The sequence below is a fragment of the Xyrauchen texanus genome, chromosome 17 (assembly GCF_025860055.1).
Source record: "Xyrauchen texanus isolate HMW12.3.18 chromosome 17, RBS_HiC_50CHRs, whole genome shotgun sequence".
Lineage (NCBI taxonomy): Eukaryota > Metazoa > Chordata > Actinopteri > Cypriniformes > Catostomidae > Xyrauchen > Xyrauchen texanus.
The window spans coordinates 1,937,858-1,960,253 of record NC_068292.1 but is presented as its reverse complement, the minus strand read 5'-3'; the positions used below and the strand labels follow the sequence as shown (position 1 = coordinate 1,960,253).

Here is a 22,396-nt window from a genome sequence, read left to right as displayed (position 1 = left end):
AACTCCAATTTAAATGCCAGGTACTGCTTTTCAGCATAAAACAAACACAGTTCGGCTTTTCAGCACAATAATAAGCTCTCTCGGCAACAGAAATCTCTGGTGTGTGCCAGTCTCTCTCTCTCTTTCAGTGGACTGGGCCATCTTTTATCTCCCCCGACATTCACTGTAAATATAGAAATGGTAATTAGTCACAATTCATCTCAGGTGGATGTCCTTACCGCTTTCTCTCTCTCCAGATAGGTGCTCGACCACACCCTCTCCTCCATAGTGCGACATCATCTTGACCAAACATAGCAGATACTGAAGATGATATCGAGTGCATTTTGTCTGCAATGATCACAATGGTTTTTTGAGAATGAAATTGAGTAGCAATTGAGTGAAATTTAGAGATTTTTTTAAATCTGTTGTTCTGAAACAGTCATTTTCTTTGTGTATACTGTTTGTGTGTATTGTATGCACACGTTTTGGTGTGATATATAATTGGTGAAAAGAAACTGAGCCATTGAGGCCATAGAGCTTGTCGTTTTTCAAGGGTGCCTTGTCATCACCAGCAATACTATAACACATACAACACACAATAATTTGACATACACATTGACCACATACTGCACATTTGTCGAATAGGTACTAAGAATTTAAATAACCAAGCAACTTTGAATAGGAGCTCTTAAATTACAGCTGAGCCAAAGTGATGTGATTAACATCTAATCAAATATGCTCTCAGGTAAAAACATTAAAGTCTGCTAATGAGCAATTATACAGATAGCTTATAACCTCTTGTCTTCAAACAAATTATTCTTAAAGGCTTAAGTCAGTCTCTCTCTCTCTCTCTCTCTCTCACTCTCTCTCTCATTTAGACACTCTTACCGTCTCAGTACTGGTACTACATGCTGGAATTGGGTTTCTACGTTTCTCTTCTGTTCAGTGTGGCTTCAGATGTCAAGCGTAAAGTAAGTCATTGCATCATCCTGCTGTCCGTCATTCCATCATCGTTTTACACAGTAAACCTAATTTTTGCATCTCAATATATAATTTTATTCAAACACATTTTCTGTGCAGTGCAATATTCAAAGCAGCAGCTGATGTTCAGAATCATTTTAGGCTGTTTTGTTTTTGTGGTGGGTTGATGACAGACATTAATAATGTAACATTTCTATGTGCTTTTTCTATAAAATTAGTTTACATGGTCTTTGTTAAGAACTGAAAACTCTGAACTATAAATTAGATATTAACAGCCACATATGCAAAACCTGACCATCCCATTCAACTGTGTGTGTTAAATATAGAAAATTATTAACTAGGGGAGTCAATTGATAAAAAAATTTAATCAAGTTAAATACATGACACACTGATTATTTGAATCAATTGCAAATAGTCGACTTTATCAAAATTTGTTTAGAAAATCCTCATAATGCTGTTGACTGCATATATTGTATAATGAAATTACATTTATGAGTCACCTAACTCTCTATCTCAGGACTTCAAAGAGCAGATCGTTCATCATTTGGCCACCATAACACTGATCAGTTTCTCCTGGTGTGTGAATTACATCAGAGCTGGAACATTGATCATGTTCTTGCATGATTCTGCAGACTATTTGCTGGAGGTAAGAAGATAAACCACCTTATCAAATGTCTTACACACTGATACTTTTCACAAATGAGCACAGTTTGTTTGGCTCTGTAACAAAATATTAAGTGAAGAAAAGTGAAGACCACTGGGTATACTAGTGGAGACAGAAGGAGATACCAGTTGGACGTTAATGTGATGGGTGGTGTAGCTTATTAGCCCTGAATGCAGCACAAATGCATACCATAGACACTTTTGGCATACTGTTTTCAACATGTTATCCGGATCTTACATACGTATGCATATTATGCAAATTCGGATGCAGCCTTAGATAATAGGAGCTCATGACAAGCATAACATACTGCACATCAGTAGAAGAGGTTCCACCTAATTAGTGTTAGAATTTTCTGAATATCCATGAATTTCCCCTTATTCTTATCACCCCCTCTCTCTCTCTTTTTCTTAGTCAGCTAAGATGTTTAACTACGCAAGATGGAAGAACGCATGTAACTACCTATTCATCTTGTTTGCTGGAGTCTTCATCATCACACGCCTCATCATCTTCCCTTTCTGGTACACATCACATTACAATATCACATCATGACGGTTCCTCTCATTATATCTCATCAGATCACATCTCATCACATTATATCTCATCACATCTCATCACATTACATCTTATCTCATCAGATCACATCTCATCTCATCACATTACATCTCATCACCTCATCTCATCAGAACACATCTCATTACATCACATCTCATCACATTACATCATATCGCATCATATCTATTCAGATCACATCTCATCACAACACATCTCATCACATCTCATCACATTACATCTCATTAGATCACATCTCAACACATTACATCTCATCATATCTCATCAGATCACATCTCATCTCATCAGATATCAACACATTACATCTCATCACCTCATCTCATCAGATCACATCTCATCACATTACATCTCATCTCATTACATCACATCATATTACATCTCATCTCATCAGATCACATCTCATCTCATCAGATATCAACACATTACATCTCATCACCTCATCTCATCAGATCACATCTGATCACATCACAACACATCACATTTCATCATATTACATCTCATCACATCTCATTGCATCTCATCAGATCACATCTCATCACATTACATGACATCACCTCATCTGATCACATTTCATCAAATTACATCTCATCACATTACATGACATCACCTCATCTCATCAGATCACATCTCATCACATTACATCTCATCTCATCACCTCATCTCATCAGAACACATCTCATTACATCACATCTCATCACATTACATCATATCGCATCATATCTATTCAGATCACATCTCATCACAACACATCTCATCACATTACATCTCATCAGATCACATCTCAACACATTACATCTCATCATATCTCATCAGATCACATCTCATCTCATCAGATATCAACACATTACATCTCATCACCTCATCTCATCAGACCACATCTCATCACATTACATCTCATCTCATCAGATCACATCTCATTACATCACAACGCATCACATTTCATCACATTACATCTCATCACATCTCATCACATTACATGACATCAACTCATCTCATCTGATCACATCTCATTACATCACAACGCATCACATTTCATCAAATTACATCTCATCACATTACATCATATCTCATCATATCTATTCAATCACATCTCATCACAACACATCTCATCACATTACATCTCATCTCATCACCTCATCTCATCAGAACACATCTCATTACATCACATCTCATCATATCTATTCAGATCACATCTCATCACAACACATCTCATCTCATTACATCTCATATCATCACATCTCATCACATTACATCTCATCACATCAGATCACATCTCATTACATCACAACACATCACATTTCATCATATTACATCTCATCTCATCACATCTCATCATTTCTATTCAGATCACATCACAACACATCTCATCACATCTCATCAGATCACATCACAACACATCTCATCTCATCACATCTCATCAGATCACATCACAACACATCTCATCACATTACATCTCATCAGATCACATCTCAACACATTACATCTCATCACATCTCATCAGATTACATCTCATCTCATCAGATCACATCTCATTACATCACAACGGATCACATTTCATCATATTACATCTCATCACATTACACCTCATCTCATTGCATCTCATCACATCTCATCAGATCACATCTCATCACATTACATGACATTACATGACATCACCTCATCTCATCTGATCACATCTCATTACATCACAATGCATCACATTTCATCAAATTACATCTCATCACATCTCATCATTTCTATTCAGATCACATCACAACACATCTCATCACATCTCATCTCATCACATCTCATCACATCTCATCAGATCACATCTCAACACATTACATCTCATCACATCTCATCAGATTACATCTCATCTCATCAGATCACATCTCATTACATCACAACGGATCACATTTCATCATATTACATCTCATCACTTTACATCTCATCACATTACATCTCATCACATCTCATCACATCTCATCAGATCACATCTCATCACATTACATGACATCATCTCATCTGATCACATCTCATTACATCACAATGCATCACATTTCATCAAATTACATCTCATCACATCTCATCATTTCTATTCAGATCACAACACATCTCATCTCATCTCATCACATCTCATCAGATCACATCACAACACATTACATCTCATCACATCAACACATTACATCTCATCACATCTCATCAGATTACATCTCATCTCATCAGATCACATCTCATTACATCACAACGGATCACATTTCATCATATTACATCTCATCACTTTACATCTCATCACATTACATCTCATCACATCTCATCACATCTCATCAGATCACATCTCATCTCATTACATGACATCACCTCATCTCATCTGATCACATCTCATTACATCACAATGCATCACATTTCATCAAATTACATCTCATCACTTCTATTCAGATCACATCACAACACATCTCATCAGATCACATCACAACACATCTCATCTCATCACATTACATCTCATCAGATCACATCTCAACACATTACATCTCCTCACATCTCATCAGATTACATCTCATCTCATCAGATCACATCTCATTACATCACAATGCATCACATTTCATCATATTACATCTCATCACATTACATCTCATCACATCTCATCAGATCACATCTCATCACATTACATGACATCACCTCATCTCATCTGATCACATCTCATTACATCACAATGCATCACATTTCATCAAATTACATCTCATCACATCTCATCATTTCTATTCAGATCACATCACAACACATCTCATCTCATCGCATCTCATCAGATCACATCACAACACATCTCATCTCATCACATTACATCTCATCAGATCACATCTCAACACATTACATCTCATCACATCTCATCAGATTACATCTCATCTCATCTCATCTCATCTCATCATTTCTATTCAGATCACATCACAACACATCTCATCAGATCACATCTCATCTCATCACTCGCATCCTATCACAACACAACACAAAACAACACTTTACATCTAATCACATCTCATCACAATGCATCACATTTCATCACAACACTTCATCACATCTTATTACATCACAACAACTCATCTCACAATACAACACAACACAACTCATCAGATTACATTAGTCAAGTCAAGTCAAGTCAATTTTATTTGTATAGTGCCTTTCCCAACACACATCTTTTCAAAGCAGCTTTACAGAAGATCAGCATTAACAGACGATAAAACTGTAATGTCTATAATGTCGATGAATCATCATTGTGTAATCAGATAAAATACGATTCTTAATCGTGTTTAAAAATAATTAAATAATAATTGTATTAATAACCCCAGTGAGCAAGCTGTAGGCGACTGTGGCAAGGAACACAGAACTCCATAAGATGTAGATTAATGGAGAAAAATAACCTTGGGAGAAACCAGACTCACTGTGGGTCTATAACATCATGAATATAATGTAAATATTACTAATGTATAGTTAAAATCATGGTTTAAAATTATTAAACTAAGTAAGGGTTAAGGGTCATTGTTTAAACATTGATTGTGTTTGAACTGTAAGATTAATGACTAATGTCTTTGAAGTCCATCTTAATTAATTGCAGAAGTTCACATAGATGCAATTTTCCTTGTTAATTGGCTGATGAAGGCCACATCACATAATTTTTTTTTTTTTTTACAAACACACATGCTGTCACCAAACATGCCTTACCTTTTTAAATAATGTCATAATTGTGGTTGGTTTTGTGTATATATGCAAAATACTACATATTCATGACATTTTTTTAGTTTACTGAATAATCTTTCACAAATTGTTTCTCAAGTTCATTTTTAAGTATTTTTAGGGCTGTTTAAATATTTTTATAATATTTTGTTACAGGTATTATGTGTAATATAACATACTGTAATATCTCTCTCTCTCTCTCTCTCTCTCTCTCTCAGGATCATGTATTGTACTTGGGTGTATCCAGTGACTCTGTATGCTCCGTTTTTTGGATATTACTTTTTTAATGGGCTGCTGCTGGTGTTGCAATGTCTGCACATCTTCTGGGCGGCACTGATCGTACGCTTAGCCTTCCGCTTCCTTACCAGCAACGTACGTCTGTGTGACAGGGTTATTTTGAATTCACATTTATACAGCGATTTCCTTAACAGAGTTGTTCAGTTTGTAATCCTAATACCCAGAAGACAATCAGAATTTTCAAGACATGGGTTCCCTGGGGAATTGGTAACAGGTTGCTAGAATGGCGGTTTTCAATCTACGAGTAATTTAAGGCCTGTGTTTAACATTACTTGAAGAGAAATTCCAATTTGCTCAGCAAAAAAAATTTATAATAATAATAATAATTAAACCTTTTAAAACCCAGCATCTTTAAAAATGCACTTTTGAGGTGAGTGTAATTTATGTTGTAGAAAAAAATGGGAAAGACTCTTCAAATAAAGTTATCCACAGACCCTATTTTACATTAACACAAAAGCCCATTACAAAACCGAATGTCTATTTGCATCCGGGTGTATTTAGCACCTGCCACACACACAACTATTTGCACTACAACAGACTGGTGGAAACAGAAATGGAAGACAAACGGCATCCTAGTGTCGCATGCAGTGGCATGTCGTGTAACAATGGTAAAGATGTGCTTGTTTCATGCAGACCATTTAGGTTCGATTCTGCCTTTTGTTAGACTTTGTCCCTTCCTTTTTCCAGTCTCCACTCTTAATATTTCCTTTAATACTGCTACTTATTATAATAAATAAAAATAAATTTAAAGGTTGATTTCTTCACAGTGATTTGGTCACAGTAAAGGTCATGAAGTTGGCAGAAGCCATAGATTTAATGCAATAACCATGGTGTTACTACAGTAATATTGTGTTAATATATTAACCATGTTTAATGTTGTAGCTATTATGATTTTACAACAAAATACCATGGTGACTGTAGTAAAACCATGGTTAATTTTTGTAAGAGAAGTTTAGGGTTAGGTTTAGGTTTAGGGGTATGTGTAGAGTGACTTTTGGACTAAAATTATACACAATAAACATGCTGCAGTGATGCCCATGTACTGCACTGTATGTTAGAATTTAAAGGACTTAGTAACTTTTTGCTTGTGTCATCTTGGACTTACAGTGACACCTAGTGGTGTGGATGCAGCATCATTTAAAATCAATAGATTTCAGTTACAGATGCCATTGTTGCAATTCACTATTCAGCCATGATTAATTTAATCCAAGAGTGAAAGTGTCCAATAGCAAGACAATTACTGAGATTAAGCGAGTAGTATTCAGCTGGTCATGTGATTCTTACAACCTAACGTTAGTTTCACCAGGGTATTTTGTTGTAAATTTACAGAAACTACAAAATTAACCATGGTTACAACTGTATATTAACAACATATTACTGTAGTAACACCATGGTTAATTGCATTAAAACAATGGTTTCTGCCAAAAAACATGGTACTATATTACTATAACACAATCGATGCCGAGCCACGGGAACGAGTGCAATCGACAGACCTCGCCTCTGGATCAAATTCTTCTCTGCACTCCTCGACATTCACCGTGACCAAATCACTGTGAAGATATCAACCTTTATATGAATTTGTATCTATTATTTTAAGTATTATTAAAGGAAATATTAAGAGTGGCGACAGGAAATTGGATGGGAAAAAGAGAGGGACAAAAGGCAGATTTGAACCGCAGTCGCTAGGACAACAGTAAACAGTCACACGGTCTTACACGCGACGAAAAATCTATTGTTTAGTTTGTCGTATATTTCAGTGGTTCCACCAGACTATTGAGGTGCAAATAGCTGCACTGTGTGGCTGATGCTATTTACAACAGGGTGAAAATAGTCATTCTGGAATAAAACAGCTTTTATAAGGTTACTGAATATGACTAGAGTCCTCATCTCATGTGAGTGCTCATGATTTTATACATTGTTTTAAAATGACAATTTATTTCTTTAGGAGTAAATCTTTTTTAATTGGAAAGAATTACTGAGTGCACCTTTTAATTAGGGGTGCAAATAGTATCTAACACTAATTGCACTTTGTGTAAATAGCATATTTAGCATCTATCACTAAATGCATTTAGTGCAAATAACCTAAGATTTTCTTTTAGCCTTCATGAACATTTCTGATTGATGATTCTCTCCTGTGTTTCTTAAACCCAACACTCTGTTATTCTTTCTTAACAGTCATCAGTAGAGGATGAGAGGTCTGACAAAGAGGAGACCGATGAGTCGGCAGAAGAGAATGAGGACATGAAAAATAGAGAAATAAAGAAAAATGGACTGACTCAGAATGGTCATGCTGTATATAACAGCAGTCACTCTAAAACAGAGTGATTTCCTTTGAAGAGGAGCTTAAAAGTATGTTAAAAGAGGAGGAAATTTCAAAGAATGAGCAAAATCAATCCTCAAACAGAACAAGAAAGAAGAGAGGGCAGAAACAGAGGACTGATTCCAGTTTTCATGAACAAAAAAAATCGCTGTGTACACTACAGATGTAACATACACACAACAATAACAGTCATACACACACACACACACACACACACAACACACACACACACAGACACATCGGCCAAAGGTGCCAACCCCTGAAGTCATTCCTCTCTCTGGGGAAAAACAGGAATCAATGTTGCCTCTATTGAGATTTCTATCAACATGTGCCTTTCTTTGCCAAAGTTTGCTTTTTTTAATTTAAAAAAACTGTCAAGTCACCTGGTCTTTTCCCAGGCATATGCATCTGCATCCATGTTCTTTGTTTTATACTCAAGAATTATTTTCAGACGAAATTAAGATACATCTACATACTAAGTGGTCAGTTTTTAGCAGACCAGTGCTCCTATGGGAAGATTTTGCTGATCATGCTTGCTTCATTTATTGGATATTATCCTATTATGTGTAAATTAAATATGGCTATTATATAACAGAAAAATATACATTTCTAAACACAGAAAATGTGGGAACCAATAAACCGCAACAACATTGTTTCCATGGTAACACAAGAACATATTATCCTGTTGAGCTGCTTGTTTAGACTACTCTCAAACAAAAGTTTAATAACATCCCATCCATCCATCTTCAATAGTCACTTGTCCTATGCAGGGTCGCAGGTATAAATGAAAGAAAAAAATCTAGAGTTCTGGCAAATTTGCAGCAAATTCACATTATTTTCACATGTGAATGAGCTTGTGCAGATTGCAGCTCATTTTGTGTTAAAATTAATGAGTGGTGAATTTGTGGCAACTCTAAAAAAAATTTAAAAGGGAAACTCTACGCAAGGGCACGATCCAATTCTTGGATTATTTCAATGAAATAAATTACTCAACAAACCTAATTTCTCAAGGCGTCGATGAATGTACCTTCAAATGCCTCAGATGTGTTATTATTGAGGTTGCAAGCTTTAACCAGCTTGTTCAACAAGATTCATTTCAAACTGCTGCTCCGCCATAACAGATGACACTGACCATAGAAGAAGACAGTTCATGCTAATGTTATTATAGCGCCCCTTGTGTCAACACAGAGAATGCAATGAATACTCGCAGTGCACTATGAATGACGCATTAAATCGAGCTTGCATACCTAGAAACGTTTGCGTTCACATATTTGCACAGAGTATGTTCCGGGCAGTCCCCAGTATCCATTTCATTTCAAACCTGGAGTAATGACATCCACACTAATCCGCTGAAGTTTGAAAAATCTAAAGTTTTCAGCTCATCGTTTTCCAAAGTTTGTGATATTAGTCCATCCTAGTGTGGAAATAATACAAATGAATGCGTAGTGTGGATGTGGCCTTCATCAACTCCAGACTTCCTAACACTGTGCTAACACTTATTGGCCAGTTGTAGCATGTTCGTTTCCACATAGATTTCATTTATTATATTTCTGAATATTCTAAAGCCACAAGCCAAAAATAGAATGATTGTGTAAACGTTGTGGTGTAGTTTGAGCTGGGTTGTTTAGGAATTTCAGGATGTTATTTATTCTCTGTGGTAAACAGATATGCAGTGAGCTTTTGCTTACCCAAGGGTTCACATTAAAGTTCACAAATATCACTGCTGGTTTTGCAGGAGTTTTATTGTGTGAGGAATCATGACATGTTCAAAGCACAACAAGCTAGATAATCAAAACATCTTTACATTTTAAATTGCATTAAGTTGTCAGCTGGTAGTTTTGATCTGGCCAGGATAGTAACAAATACATTATAGAATGAAAGAACATTAAATGAGAATCTAAATAATTATGGATCGGCTCCTTTGGAGTACCAAAATTTGAAATGTATAAAAAATATATAAATATTATTTTTGTAAACCTTTTGACATTATAATGCAATCCATCTTTTTCTCACCAAAAGCCTGTTTTATCACATCTAAAGGCCTTTAACAGTAATGTCATGCTGTTCTCATGAATAAACTGTTTCCAGTTCTGAGGCTACACTTGTGCTAAGTGTTTCCAGGCATTCTGCTTTTTAAGTATTAGTCTAAGAGAACATATTATGATTTTTACTAGAATATTTCAACTCTCAATTAAATTCTAAATCTTGGGTAGGCCTAGCCCACCTTTGTCAATTGGTCTATGTAATCTGGGACGTTTACCATTCATCTACAGGGAGAGACTGTAGCAGGTAGTTGAATTTTGGAATACAATTCATTTGAATAACATTAACCTTCCCAATCATAGATTTAAACTTCAAGCAAAAGTGGAGCCAGTTCTGTAGCATGCAATCTAAAAAATTCAGTGGCAAAGCCATCTGGCCCCAGAGCCTTGCCCTAGGTAAGGCCTTAATTACCTCGTCAAGCTCCTCCAAGGCTATCTCAGAATCAAGAGAATTGTTTTACTCAGTCGTCAGTTTAGGGAGATTTAATGGTTCCACAAATTTTCTAATATCTTCATCAGAAGACGTAGATGTGGAACTATAGAGATCAAGATAGAATCCTTTAAAGGCAATATTAATATCAGTGGCCAAGGTAAATATTTCACCACTAGCAGTTTTCACTGAGGGAATGGTAGAAAAGACTCTCTGCTTTATACATCTAGCCAAAAGCTTCCCTGTTTTATCCCCCGTATGACTTTGATCTTGCCTGGAATAGCCAAAACGTCACACCTTTCACGACAAAATAGTATTATATCTGTATTTCAATCGGGTCAATTCTCTGAGGCCATCAGACGACATTCAGCGCTTCAGCTCTTCCTCAGCATTTTTAATTCTACCTTCCAACTCCACAAGTTCTCGTGCTTTGGGTTTTTTGATGAATGAGGCAAGAATGTTCTGACCCCTAAGTGTCTTAAGTGCCTCCCAAGCCACACCCGCGGAGGATACAGAGGACCAGTTAGTCTCCATATAAACATTGATTTCTGCCTTTAACATTTGTTGTAATTCAGGATTTTGCAAAAGGGATACATTAAAGCGCCAACTATAGGATTTATATTTCTCCATATATGGCAACACCTCTAAACTCACCAGGGCGTGATCTGAGACTGATATGTTTTCAATTGCGCAATCAACAACTGATGAAATGAGAGACATGGATTCAAAAATTCTAGAATAAATTTTACAGACTAATGAAAAAAATGCATAGTCCCTACCAGATGGGTTTAAAAGTCTCCAAATATCTGTGTAGGGGTATTTGGTACTGATGAATTTAGACAGGAACCGTTAAAGTTACTGCATTCTCAACACCATTATATGTAGGGGTATTTAGGGTCTCGAAATATGTGAGCTATGAACTAAATTAAACTATCCTGATTCTACATTACTATGTAATGAAACATATATAATGGAATTAGTCACGTTTGACAATCATTATAAATTAGATAAATGACAAATAACTAGATTATTTGTCTGAATAAAATTCTCCACCATTGAAATCGGAATACAATGTCTCGTTGTATGCACTCACAATTTCTACTGTAAGGAATTAGCTTTAATAAGTGAATTAAGATTAATTAACTTATTGGAGTGCTATTATTCTCATGGCTTATTGAAAATAAAATCACACGTATTTAGGTATAGCTTTGAAGCGAAATCTTTCAGAAATCGGGATGAGATTATTTATCAAAATATACCACAGTCATTCATCTTTGAATACAGACAAACTTTATTACTATTCTAAATATAAATCTAATCTAACACATATATACATGAGACAGGTTGGTGAGAAGAGTGACAGAATATGAAATAAATGATCAATACTGTGAAAATGAACTTTATGGAGTCTGTTGATAATGCCTTAAGAACCATTTACCCTTATTTGAGTCTACATCGACTGGATTACCTAAAGTAATCCAAAGAGCACAATATTGGAGATGTACATGCATGTAGTGGTGTTTCCTTGTGTTCTTTGTGTTGCTTGGTTCTTGGCTCTTGGTCAAAAGTTTGTTCCGTCGATGTTTTGGACCTCTGTAAGATTGGATAGTTATTGCTTTGAAGAGAGGCCTTCTAATGGACCATAGAGAATGAGAGGCTTCCTTGGTACTTCGAGTCCCGAGCTTCCTTGGACCTCACATGGCATGGATCTGGTTCCGAAGAGATCCAGAGAAGACCACGAGGGAGCCAGAGCGAAGACTGCAGTCAGAAAAGTAAAAAAAGACGAGAGAGAGAGAGAGAGCGTGTTCTTCCTGTCTGGTCAACTGGGCTGTCTTTTTCAACAGTTGATTTTATGGTCCTTTGTTTCAGATTTTACAAAATTCCCACTCAAAATAGTTCATGTTTAATCGTTAACTTTTATATCTTGAGAATGGTACAAGAGGCATGAAATTCGTTGTCACCAGCTTTCTCTGCATTTTAAAGAGGTACATCAGGCTATAATCATTAATTTGTCAGTTATACAAGTTACCACAGTTCAAAGCAATTTTCAGAATTACCTAGCAAGACTAGGTATTGTATAAATCGTACATTTAACTGCATTCTGTACATTTTAGAAGGTTAAATCAGTAAAGTGCTGTGATTTTGTGTTAAATGTTCCTGGATTAAGATGAAATGTGTTCGTATTAGAGTCGTGCAAATCTGATGGTCTTTTGGAAACCTTTCAAAGGAAAGTCTGCTTTAACACTGTGTGGAAGTTCAGAAGGTGATGCTGAGGGGCCTTTCTGACCAATGACCCTTTTTGCTTTGAATTATGTTGTTTAGAATGTCTTGACCATTTTATTGTCCAAAGACAGCCCTTAATAAGGATTGTTGATGCTTGGTCCGTTAATTTATGATGTTGAAGAATTCCAGGATTCCAGAATGTTGGGTTTTCCTAGATTCAAATCAGGTTGTTGCAATTTTTCTGCATGCATAATACTACATCTGTAAGACCAAGATTTTTACGCAACCTGTGAAGCGCCAATAGCTTGTTTGCAATCACGTGATTCTGATGACACGCAAAATTCAGATGGAGGGCAGGAAGTGAAAGCAGAATGGACGAGATGGAGGAAAGTCCATACTTTACTAGTTTATATGCGATTACGGAGAAAGCTATAAACAGAAAATCACAACATATGTTAGACGTGATCCTTATGTTATGAAGAGGAGTAGTATTTCTTTTTTGTCCTGTGGATTAACCTAACAACAAACATTAAACGCTGCGGCGCCTCTCGTTGTTAGCATTACGGATGTTTACGCGATTAGGTTAACCACTCTCAAAGGTCTGCCGAAACCACACTAAAGACATGGATTATCACAAAACAAGACGGAGAAGTAATTGCATGGCAGGGTAAGTTATTTATGTTCGCCTGAAAATAATTTGTAGTTAGCTTTGCTAACGTTACTTTTTTTCAGTTACAGGGGTACAAACTCAAACAAAGAAAAACAATTACTTTAATTTGACAAAGTACGGAAACGGCTAACGTTACATAAACATAGCCACATAAGTTGCATTAACTTACCTTTGGCGAAGTGCTCACTGCACATATGAGCATTACTGACTCGGCTCCTTCAGACCGCAGACGCAGGTTGACAAGCCATTTTTCCAGCGTTTTTCAGTCAATTTCTTGCATTTCCCCCTTATGAACAACAACTTTTGGTACACGATAAAAGCGCCTTGTGGTTTCTCGGTTTGGTGGATTTGAGCAACCGTGATAGTGCTTCACTATGTAGAAAATCACTTCCTGCCCTCCATCTGCATTCCGCCCCACAGCAACGCAGTGCCGTGACGTCATGTGCAAACAAGCAATGTTGCTCTAGAGGGCTTACACACTTTTGCTTCACTATGATCAAGGAGTCCATCAAAAGATTAAAGTCTACTCCCAATATTTTATCATGAGGGGTGCCAGTGGCTTGCAACATCCCTTCAAGATTTATAAAAAAGCCCTGATCATCGAAGTTAGGTGCGTATATATTAGCCAAAATCAACCTTTGCCCCTGAAATTCTGCTAAAACAATAATGACTCCTAATTGATCATTATTTTTTTGAATTGTTGATGTATAATTATCAGTGTAATGACTCCCCTGCTCTTACTTAAGGCAACACTAAAGAAAACATGTCCACCCCCATATCTTCCCAAATTTTTGTCCGACCCTCGTATGACGCCATGCGATTTCAGATCATTTAAATTTTTGAGTGAACTGTCCTTTAAAAACCTCTCTTATGACCAATGTACAGAAAAAACTTTTTTGATTTTTAAAGAAATCATTAAGACACATTTTACCTCCAAATAAGAAAGGTTAGGATAGAATCACATTTGGAGGTGTTACAAACTGCTTATTTTATTTTAATAAAATGTTGTGGCATTCAGGTCCATTTCTGAATTAGCATCTGTAGTAAATACAGAATATTAGATTTAAAATGTTTCACTGAGGAAAAATGGACAATTAAAACCAAGTTTTTTTTTTTATACTTCACTATAATCTGTCTCAGACTTTAACAACAACAGACTGTGCCAATGCTAGAAGCACCAAAGTAATTTATGTAGACTTGGACTGGCCACTGACAATTTAGTCAGTCTCTGATGTCACTTTAATTTACATGAAAAACAATCAAATAGTCATAGATTTTTTATTTATTTATCTATTACTGATGTTTTTGATGTGATCCCAAGAAAACATTCTTTAAAAGTGATTTTTTTTACCTAAAAACCTTCCCTTTATTCTTTATTCACAAAAGCTGACAGAGCTTAATGAGTTGTTAAGTGCCTTTCTTTTCATTTGTTATACTTTCAGGAAAAAAAAATAATAATAATAATAATAATAATAATAATAATAATAATAATAAATTATATATATATATATTAGGGATATCGATTTAACGCGTTAATAACGTGCGATTAATTTTACAAAAAATAACGCGTTAAAAACATTAACGCATTTAATCGCAATGCTTTCCTGAGAAATTCCTGAGAAATGCAAGCTTGTAGTACCACCTGTTTACTCCAGAGGGCCGTAAGTGAAATTTCAGCTGTGTGAGCAACACACAGTTTATACAGTGAACAAAACATTAACAACTCTTCAGCGGACACACAACACAAACGTGCGTTACGTACTTGCGTTCAAAACACATGAAGGAGCGCAAATACGAACTAAGGGATCTCAAGATGTGTTTAAAGATTGAGTATTAAACTATATTTAACTTGAAACAGTGAACTAAACATTTTATTTTTATGACGCAACACACCCGAGACGCGACACAAGCACGTCTGACGCAGGTCATATGATCTTTACCTCATACATATTTAATTACCAACAAGGTTAAGCAGGTGTCCTTTAAACTTTTACACCGTTTTTACCCAGTCAATCTTTATTTAAGAAACATGCTCACTGAAATAGATCCACTTTGCTCCTTCTGTAATGCTGTAGATGAAAAGTTTGTTTGTTTGTTTGTACGTACCTCTATTTTAACTGGTTCTTTGTTTTATAAAGACGATTTGGTTTTCACAGATTTTATAACTTAAGTTAATATTTTCTGATTAATCTGTTTATTTTTCTTGCCAAGTTTTTAATACATAAGTGTAAATGTATATCTATAAAGCCCCTATTTGCACTTTTTTGTAAAGACTTGAAGTATTATTTAAATACTCTTTGTACCTCCAACAACTCCAAAGCATTGAAACCATTGCACTATGTAATGAATATAATGTCTTGGCATTATTGTAAAATATATCTGTAGTATTGCGTACTATGTGGCTTGTTTATAAAAAAAATAAAAATGTCTGACGCAGGTGTAAATTGACTTAAACAAGCCCTCATAATAAATCTCCAACTGATTGACAAATTCACTTGTGTAATGGATTGCTGTGAACTGTATGCCAATGATTGACTTATGATCAATAATATGGTAGTAAACAATACATTGTAATCTAAAGATGCTTTTTGTATTGTCTTATTAATGATTAACTCTTCTGCCACAAGAATGTAATGCATTTTAATTATCTGAATATATATATATATATATATATATATATATATAATTTTTCATATTTAAAGACCAGAGAAACTTATTTATCACCATCTTGGAGTCCTTCAGGTGTTTTTTAGCAAACTCCATGCGGGCTTTCATTTGTCTTGTACTGAGGAGAGGCTTCCGTCGGGCCACTCTGCCATAAAGCCCCGACTGGTGGATGGCTGCAGTGATGGTTGACTTACTACAACTTTCTCCCATCTCCCGACTGCATCTCTGGAGCTCAGCCACAGTGATCTTTGGGTTCTTCTTTACCTCTCTCACCAAGGCTCTTCTCCCCCGATAGCTCAGTTTGGCCGGACGGCCAGCTCTAGGAAGGGTTCTGGTCGTCCCAAACGTCTTCCATTTAAGGATTCTGGAGGCCACTGTGCTCTTATGAACCTTAAGGGCAGCAGAAATTTTTAGTAACCTTGGCCAGATCTGTGCCTTGCCACAATTCTGTCTCTGAGCTCTTCAGGCAGTTCCTTTGACCTCATGATTCTCATTTGCTCTGACATGCACTGTGAGCTGTAAGGTCTTATATAGACAGGTGTGTGGCTTTCCTAATCAAGTCCAATCAGTATAATCAAACACAGCTGGACTCAATTGAAGGTGTAGAACCATCTCAAGGATGATCAGAAGAAGTTAAATATATGAGTGTCACAGCAAAGGGTCTGAATACTTAGGACCATGTGATATTTCAGTTTTTCTTTTTTAATAAATGTGCAAAATTGTCAACAATTCTGTGTTTTTCTGTCAATATGGGGTGCTGTGTGTACAATAATGAGGAAAAAAATGAACTTAAATGATTTTAGCAAATGGCTGCAATATAACAGAGTGAAAAATTTAAGGGGGTCTGAATACTTTCCGTACCCACTCTGTATATAGATATATATATATATATATATATATATATATATATATATATATATATACACACACACACACACACACACACACACACATATATATATATATTATTTCCCAAGTCCAAGTCAGATACAGTGTTACCTTTGTTTTGTATATGCAAGTGTTTTGTAAAAGATGATATTATAAAGGATAATGTTAACAATACAATACTGAATAGGAGTCACACATGATGTGTTGTCATATTTATATTGGACAGAGTTGACACATTTTATGCTATAACTTGAATACATTTCCTGTAGACCAAAACAAGCAGGTTCCACAGTGACAACTATATATTTATAATGACTATTTGTCATTCATATCAATAAATTGTATATTTGACTTGTAAGAGCTATGCAGTGGCGCAAAAAGTGGGTATGCGCTATATGGGGGCGCCAAAGCGATGGTTAAGCTATATAAGTTTTATAAATTTATATAAAAGTTATATAAGTTAAATATAAAAAAGTTATATAAATTTTAGAGGACTAACAGGCTAGAGTAGGCGCCGGTGCCCTCATAAGATTCCATCATAGAATTTATTTTGACAGAAGGGTAATATCATGACGCTGAAGCTGAGTGAGCAGCAGGAGTGAGTTGTCGTTAAAACTCAAAGATGGATAAAGCAAAAAAGCTGTCGGGGGCTAAAAACTGAAAAAGAAAGAGGGAAAAGGAGATTGCATGTCAAGGGATGCGACAGCAGCTTAATAAGTGGATGGTGAAAGGCAACAGGTAGGATTTAAAGTGTGACGTCTGTGCTTGGAAGCTCGCAAATATTCATGTTAACAGACTAGCTAGCGTTTGCTAAGACTGGGAATGTAGCAGCCAGAATATGTAGCTAGCTAGCTTAGAATATGCAAAACCGAGGTTGCTGAGCTGAAAACTGAAACATATAAGGTAGCATGTACGATAAATGACAAGAATCTGGAAAACAACTAATGCAATATCTCTGGTTTACCATGGAATCATGCATAGATTTGCTAGCAAACTTGGAGGCTTACAAATATTAATGTTAACAGACTGGCAAGTGTTTGCTAACTTCATGCAAAATAATGTTGCTGATATTTACATTTAGATTTTGGTTAAACCCTATGGTAGGGTCACATCTCTCTCTCTCTCTTTAAAAATCTGTGATATGTGTGTGTGTGTATATATATATATTTATATATAGCACATACCTTTAAAGGGAGAGAGAGATATGACCCTGTAATTTAAAATCCAAAATGTTAATGTAATTTCAACAGCAGCACAACCTTACTGCATAATAGTTGTCTTATATGATGCCATCACTAGGCTGATTTAAGAATTGAATTTAGGCTGCTTTATTTAACAGTGAGTTCATTTCTTTCAGGTGTGAGGATGGTGGATCAGGAAAGACGGGGGAAGGCAAAAGGTAGGTCTAACATTAGGTGGAAGTGTAGAGGGAGCCACTTGATACCAACAGATTAATTTATTAATATTATTGATATGGAAAAAGTAATAAGGAAAATCTATTACATAATGTTTGTTTGACAATGTCTTAGTGGAGAAGAACACAGGCAAGGGGTAAAAGAGACAGACATGATGTCGGCGATGGCATCAAGTATAGAGGAGAGACCAGTGATGACATCAGGTAGGAGTTATATTAGTTAGACTACACAAAACTAAATGTCCAGTATATATGTACATATATACCGTAGGCCTACAGTGGCTGTCTGATATACTTTCAAATAAACCTTTATTATTTGAAGCCCATACATGATGATGTCCGGCAAACTTATTTATTTATGTGTGGGGTGTGGATATGGGGTAGAGGGGTATGCAGCGCCAAAATTGTTGCTGCATACCCCTCTAACACTGGGTAGTTGCACCCCTGGAGCTATGGGTCAGTCACTGAACCAATAGATTCTCAGCAACTGCAAAGCCCTGCAAAGGGTGGTGTGAACTGCCAGAAACATCATCGGAGGTGAGCTTCCCTCCCTCCAGGACATATATACAAGGCGGTGTGTGAAAAAAGCTCGGAGGATCATCAGAGACTCCAGCCACCCGAGTCATGGTCTGTTCTCACTGCTACCATCAGGCAGGCGGTATCGCAGCATCAGGACCCGCACCAGCCGACTACATGACAGCTTCTTCCCCCAAGCAGTCAGACTGTTGAACACTTGATCTATCAGGATCAATAATTAGCACTGCACTTAATTAATCTATAATCTCACACTGGACTGTCAACATATTCTCCTCAATACATCTACTGTATATATATTTTAATATATATACTCTTATTTATATTTATTGTATATTGTGTATTCTATATTGTGTGTATTGTCTACTGTACATTGTATATAATTATCGTGTTGTGTAAGTATGTGTACATTTGATATGTAATTTGTGTTGTGTAAGTATGTTGTTTATTGTAATTGGTATATGTCTCATCACTGTCATGACAGCTATGTTGCTCGGAACTGCACACAAGAATTTCACCTACTGTTGCACTTGTGTACATGGTAGTGTGACAATAAAGTGATTTGATCTGATTTAAATCGCACTCACCTTCGACTGAGTTTACAGCAAATACATTTTCAATAAATGGAAGGAAAGCCACTCGACAGTCGCTTCAGCGTTGTGTCACGTGATCACCAGACTCCAATTGGTTACATGTTTGTAATTTTCAGATTACCATCTTGTTTGCCAAATTTTACACTCTAACGAAAAATTGACCAATATTACATTATCAAAACATTATATTGAAAAAATTAAATAAATAAATAAATAAATAAAAGAAATACTTATAAAATAAAGACATCTCTATAAAACATTGTACTTTTGGAGTTTATTACTAAGTCTTGTGTATTTCTGTATATTGCGTCTGGATTTAATTTATGTTGCGTATTCTGTATGCCATATGTTTTAACGACTGATTCTGCTACTTCAACACTGCAATTTTGCTCTTTGGAGATAAGCATTTGTTTTGTGATAGTTAGTTATAGTATATACAGTATACTCTCCCCTGTTCCAGTCCATTCCCCACTAATCTGCTGTCCTCACCCCTAATGTACTCTCCACTTTGACAAGTAGGATCTTCTCAGTTTTCTGTTATCAAAATACTTCATTGGCATGATTGTTTTGTATACAATATTGCCAAAGAATCAGTACACATAATAAAACCATTGAAAATATATACATAAAGATTCCAGTGATACTAACAAAATAAATAATCACCTTGACATAAATGAACATTAGATTCCTTGATTCAGTACACAGCTCTTATGTATGAGCGCTGTTGGTGCAGTGACGCTAATAATGGCGCTGAATGCCGAGTGGCGAGCAGTTTCTTCTTCTGACGCGCTTCTGCTGCTTACTGAAATATCGGGCGCCATTTTGGATCATCTGGAGAGTTTTTTTTTTTTAAAACTGGGGGGTGTCAACGAAAAGGAACGAAAGACAACTATTAAAAATCTGTGAACTCGTCAGCTCGGACCGGTGGACATAATGACTCTCGGTTTAGAGTCATGACATTTGTTTTTAAGTACTTTAAGAGGCTGGGAGAGAATAACATTGCAGTGTAACGCAAACAAACATTGGGGTCAGGAAGATTTGTCTCTGTGAAAGTTGTTTTGTTGATGTTAGCTCGTATGCTAACACGTTTACCTTTCGGACATGACATCAACTAATCCAGGTATCGTATGAAACCAAACAATCGACACGATTAAATGGTTAATTGTTTGATTTGTGGTGTTTTAGCGTGTTATGAACAATTCATCTAGTTAGCTTGAGTTGCTGTTAGCCCAACTGTTCAGATAACTCATGCTTATATAGTCATAACGGGACTCACTTCTAATGTTGGTCTTTTAATGATTTTCTTGTGCAAATAAGGGCTGTTTTGTCAGTTGTAAAGAGTCTCAGGTCCTGTGACAGTTTGATCTGACACTTGTAGCAGATTGTGGTTGAGCTGTCAGTCACACAGACCCAATGCGACACATTTACATGTGATGATCACACTCTATTTGTGTCTGCTTGGTGCTGTGTTGACAAAGTTTAATTTGATTTAGCTCAGCGTTAAGGACTTGAGCTTGGCTAATGAAGGGTCTTATTCATCAAAAGACAGAAATTTTAAGCTCATAATTTTATAAATGCACTTACATTAATTCTTCTGTTAAAACTCATGTATTATTTGAGCTGTAAAGTTGTTTAAATCATCATTTTTACATTAATTTTAGGGTTTGTTGATTTTAGATCATCATGGCAATGAAGTTGTAAATTTACACAGAAAAGGTTAGTAAGTGATTTTATCACACTAAAATCATGTTTACATGTATGTTGTTTATGTCATGTGACTATACTTTTGAAACAGTGAATATTTTAACATTAAAAAATTGGCTCCATTCACTTCCATTGTAAGTGCCTCACTGTAACCTTGATTTTATTCTTTTTTTAAAGAAAAGGAGGGGCAAGTCAAAAATACGATGTTGTGGTAATCAAAATTATGCCACAAATACTGTCGATTGAGCTTAATTGTATTAAACCCGTAATACTAATACGTAATTTTACAACTTGACGATGCAATAACAATGAAACGTTATAAAACGCTAAAACAGCCATAAAAACAATGATTTAAACCATTATAGCTGAAATAATACATGGGTTTTGTCAGAAGAATTAATGTAAGTTCTTTTATAACATTATAAGCTTCACATATTTGAATTAAAACCTCCAAAAATTGTCCCCATTCACTTCCATTGTAATTGCCTCACTTATTATTGCCTCACATATGAGCCACTATAATCGAACTAGGTTTTGTGTTGTTGAGCTGTAGTCTTAATTTCTCTGTCCAAGTATGACACCATGTGTAATCACATCAGTGAAGAATTAAGGACATCAGCTGAGAAAGTGCAATAGAAGTTTTCAGGTTGACATTTTGTGCCATATTAGAGTGCCAAAGAAGTCAGCTAACTAGCTTCTAACAGCGAGACGT

General features: G+C 35.9%; 2 protein-coding genes across 7 annotated transcripts in view; both read left to right on the top strand.

The window, feature by feature from the left end:
• The window catches only part of LOC127658300 (ceramide synthase 2-like), a 40,957-nt gene extending 30,170 nt beyond the window's left edge, over positions 1 to 10,787 (top strand). The window contains exons 7-11 of the mRNA XM_052147508.1: positions 858 to 950; positions 1,478 to 1,606; positions 2,036 to 2,142; positions 6,121 to 6,274; positions 8,375 to 10,787. Of these exons, the coding sequence (XP_052003468.1) occupies positions 858 to 950; positions 1,478 to 1,606; positions 2,036 to 2,142; positions 6,121 to 6,274; positions 8,375 to 8,524 (633 nt within the window). The 3' untranslated portion in view covers positions 8,525 to 10,787. The remainder of the gene's footprint in view (positions 1 to 857; positions 951 to 1,477; positions 1,607 to 2,035; positions 2,143 to 6,120; positions 6,275 to 8,374) is intronic.
• Positions 10,788 to 20,845: 10,058 nt separating this feature from the next.
• LOC127658413 (aryl hydrocarbon receptor nuclear translocator-like) overlaps positions 20,846 to 22,396 on the top strand; it is a 46,904-nt gene continuing 45,353 nt past the window's right edge. For 3 of the 6 annotated variants that reach the window (XM_052147690.1, XM_052147689.1, XM_052147693.1), the window contains exons 1-2: positions 20,846 to 21,100; positions 21,658 to 21,696. In XM_052147690.1, coding sequence (XP_052003650.1) covers positions 21,082 to 21,100; positions 21,658 to 21,696 — 58 coding nt within the window. In that variant the 5' untranslated portion in view covers positions 20,846 to 21,081. Of the gene's footprint in view, positions 21,101 to 21,641; positions 21,697 to 22,396 lie in introns of all 6 variants that reach the window. The other 3 variants (XM_052147691.1, XM_052147694.1, XM_052147692.1) reach the window with 2 other exon arrangements.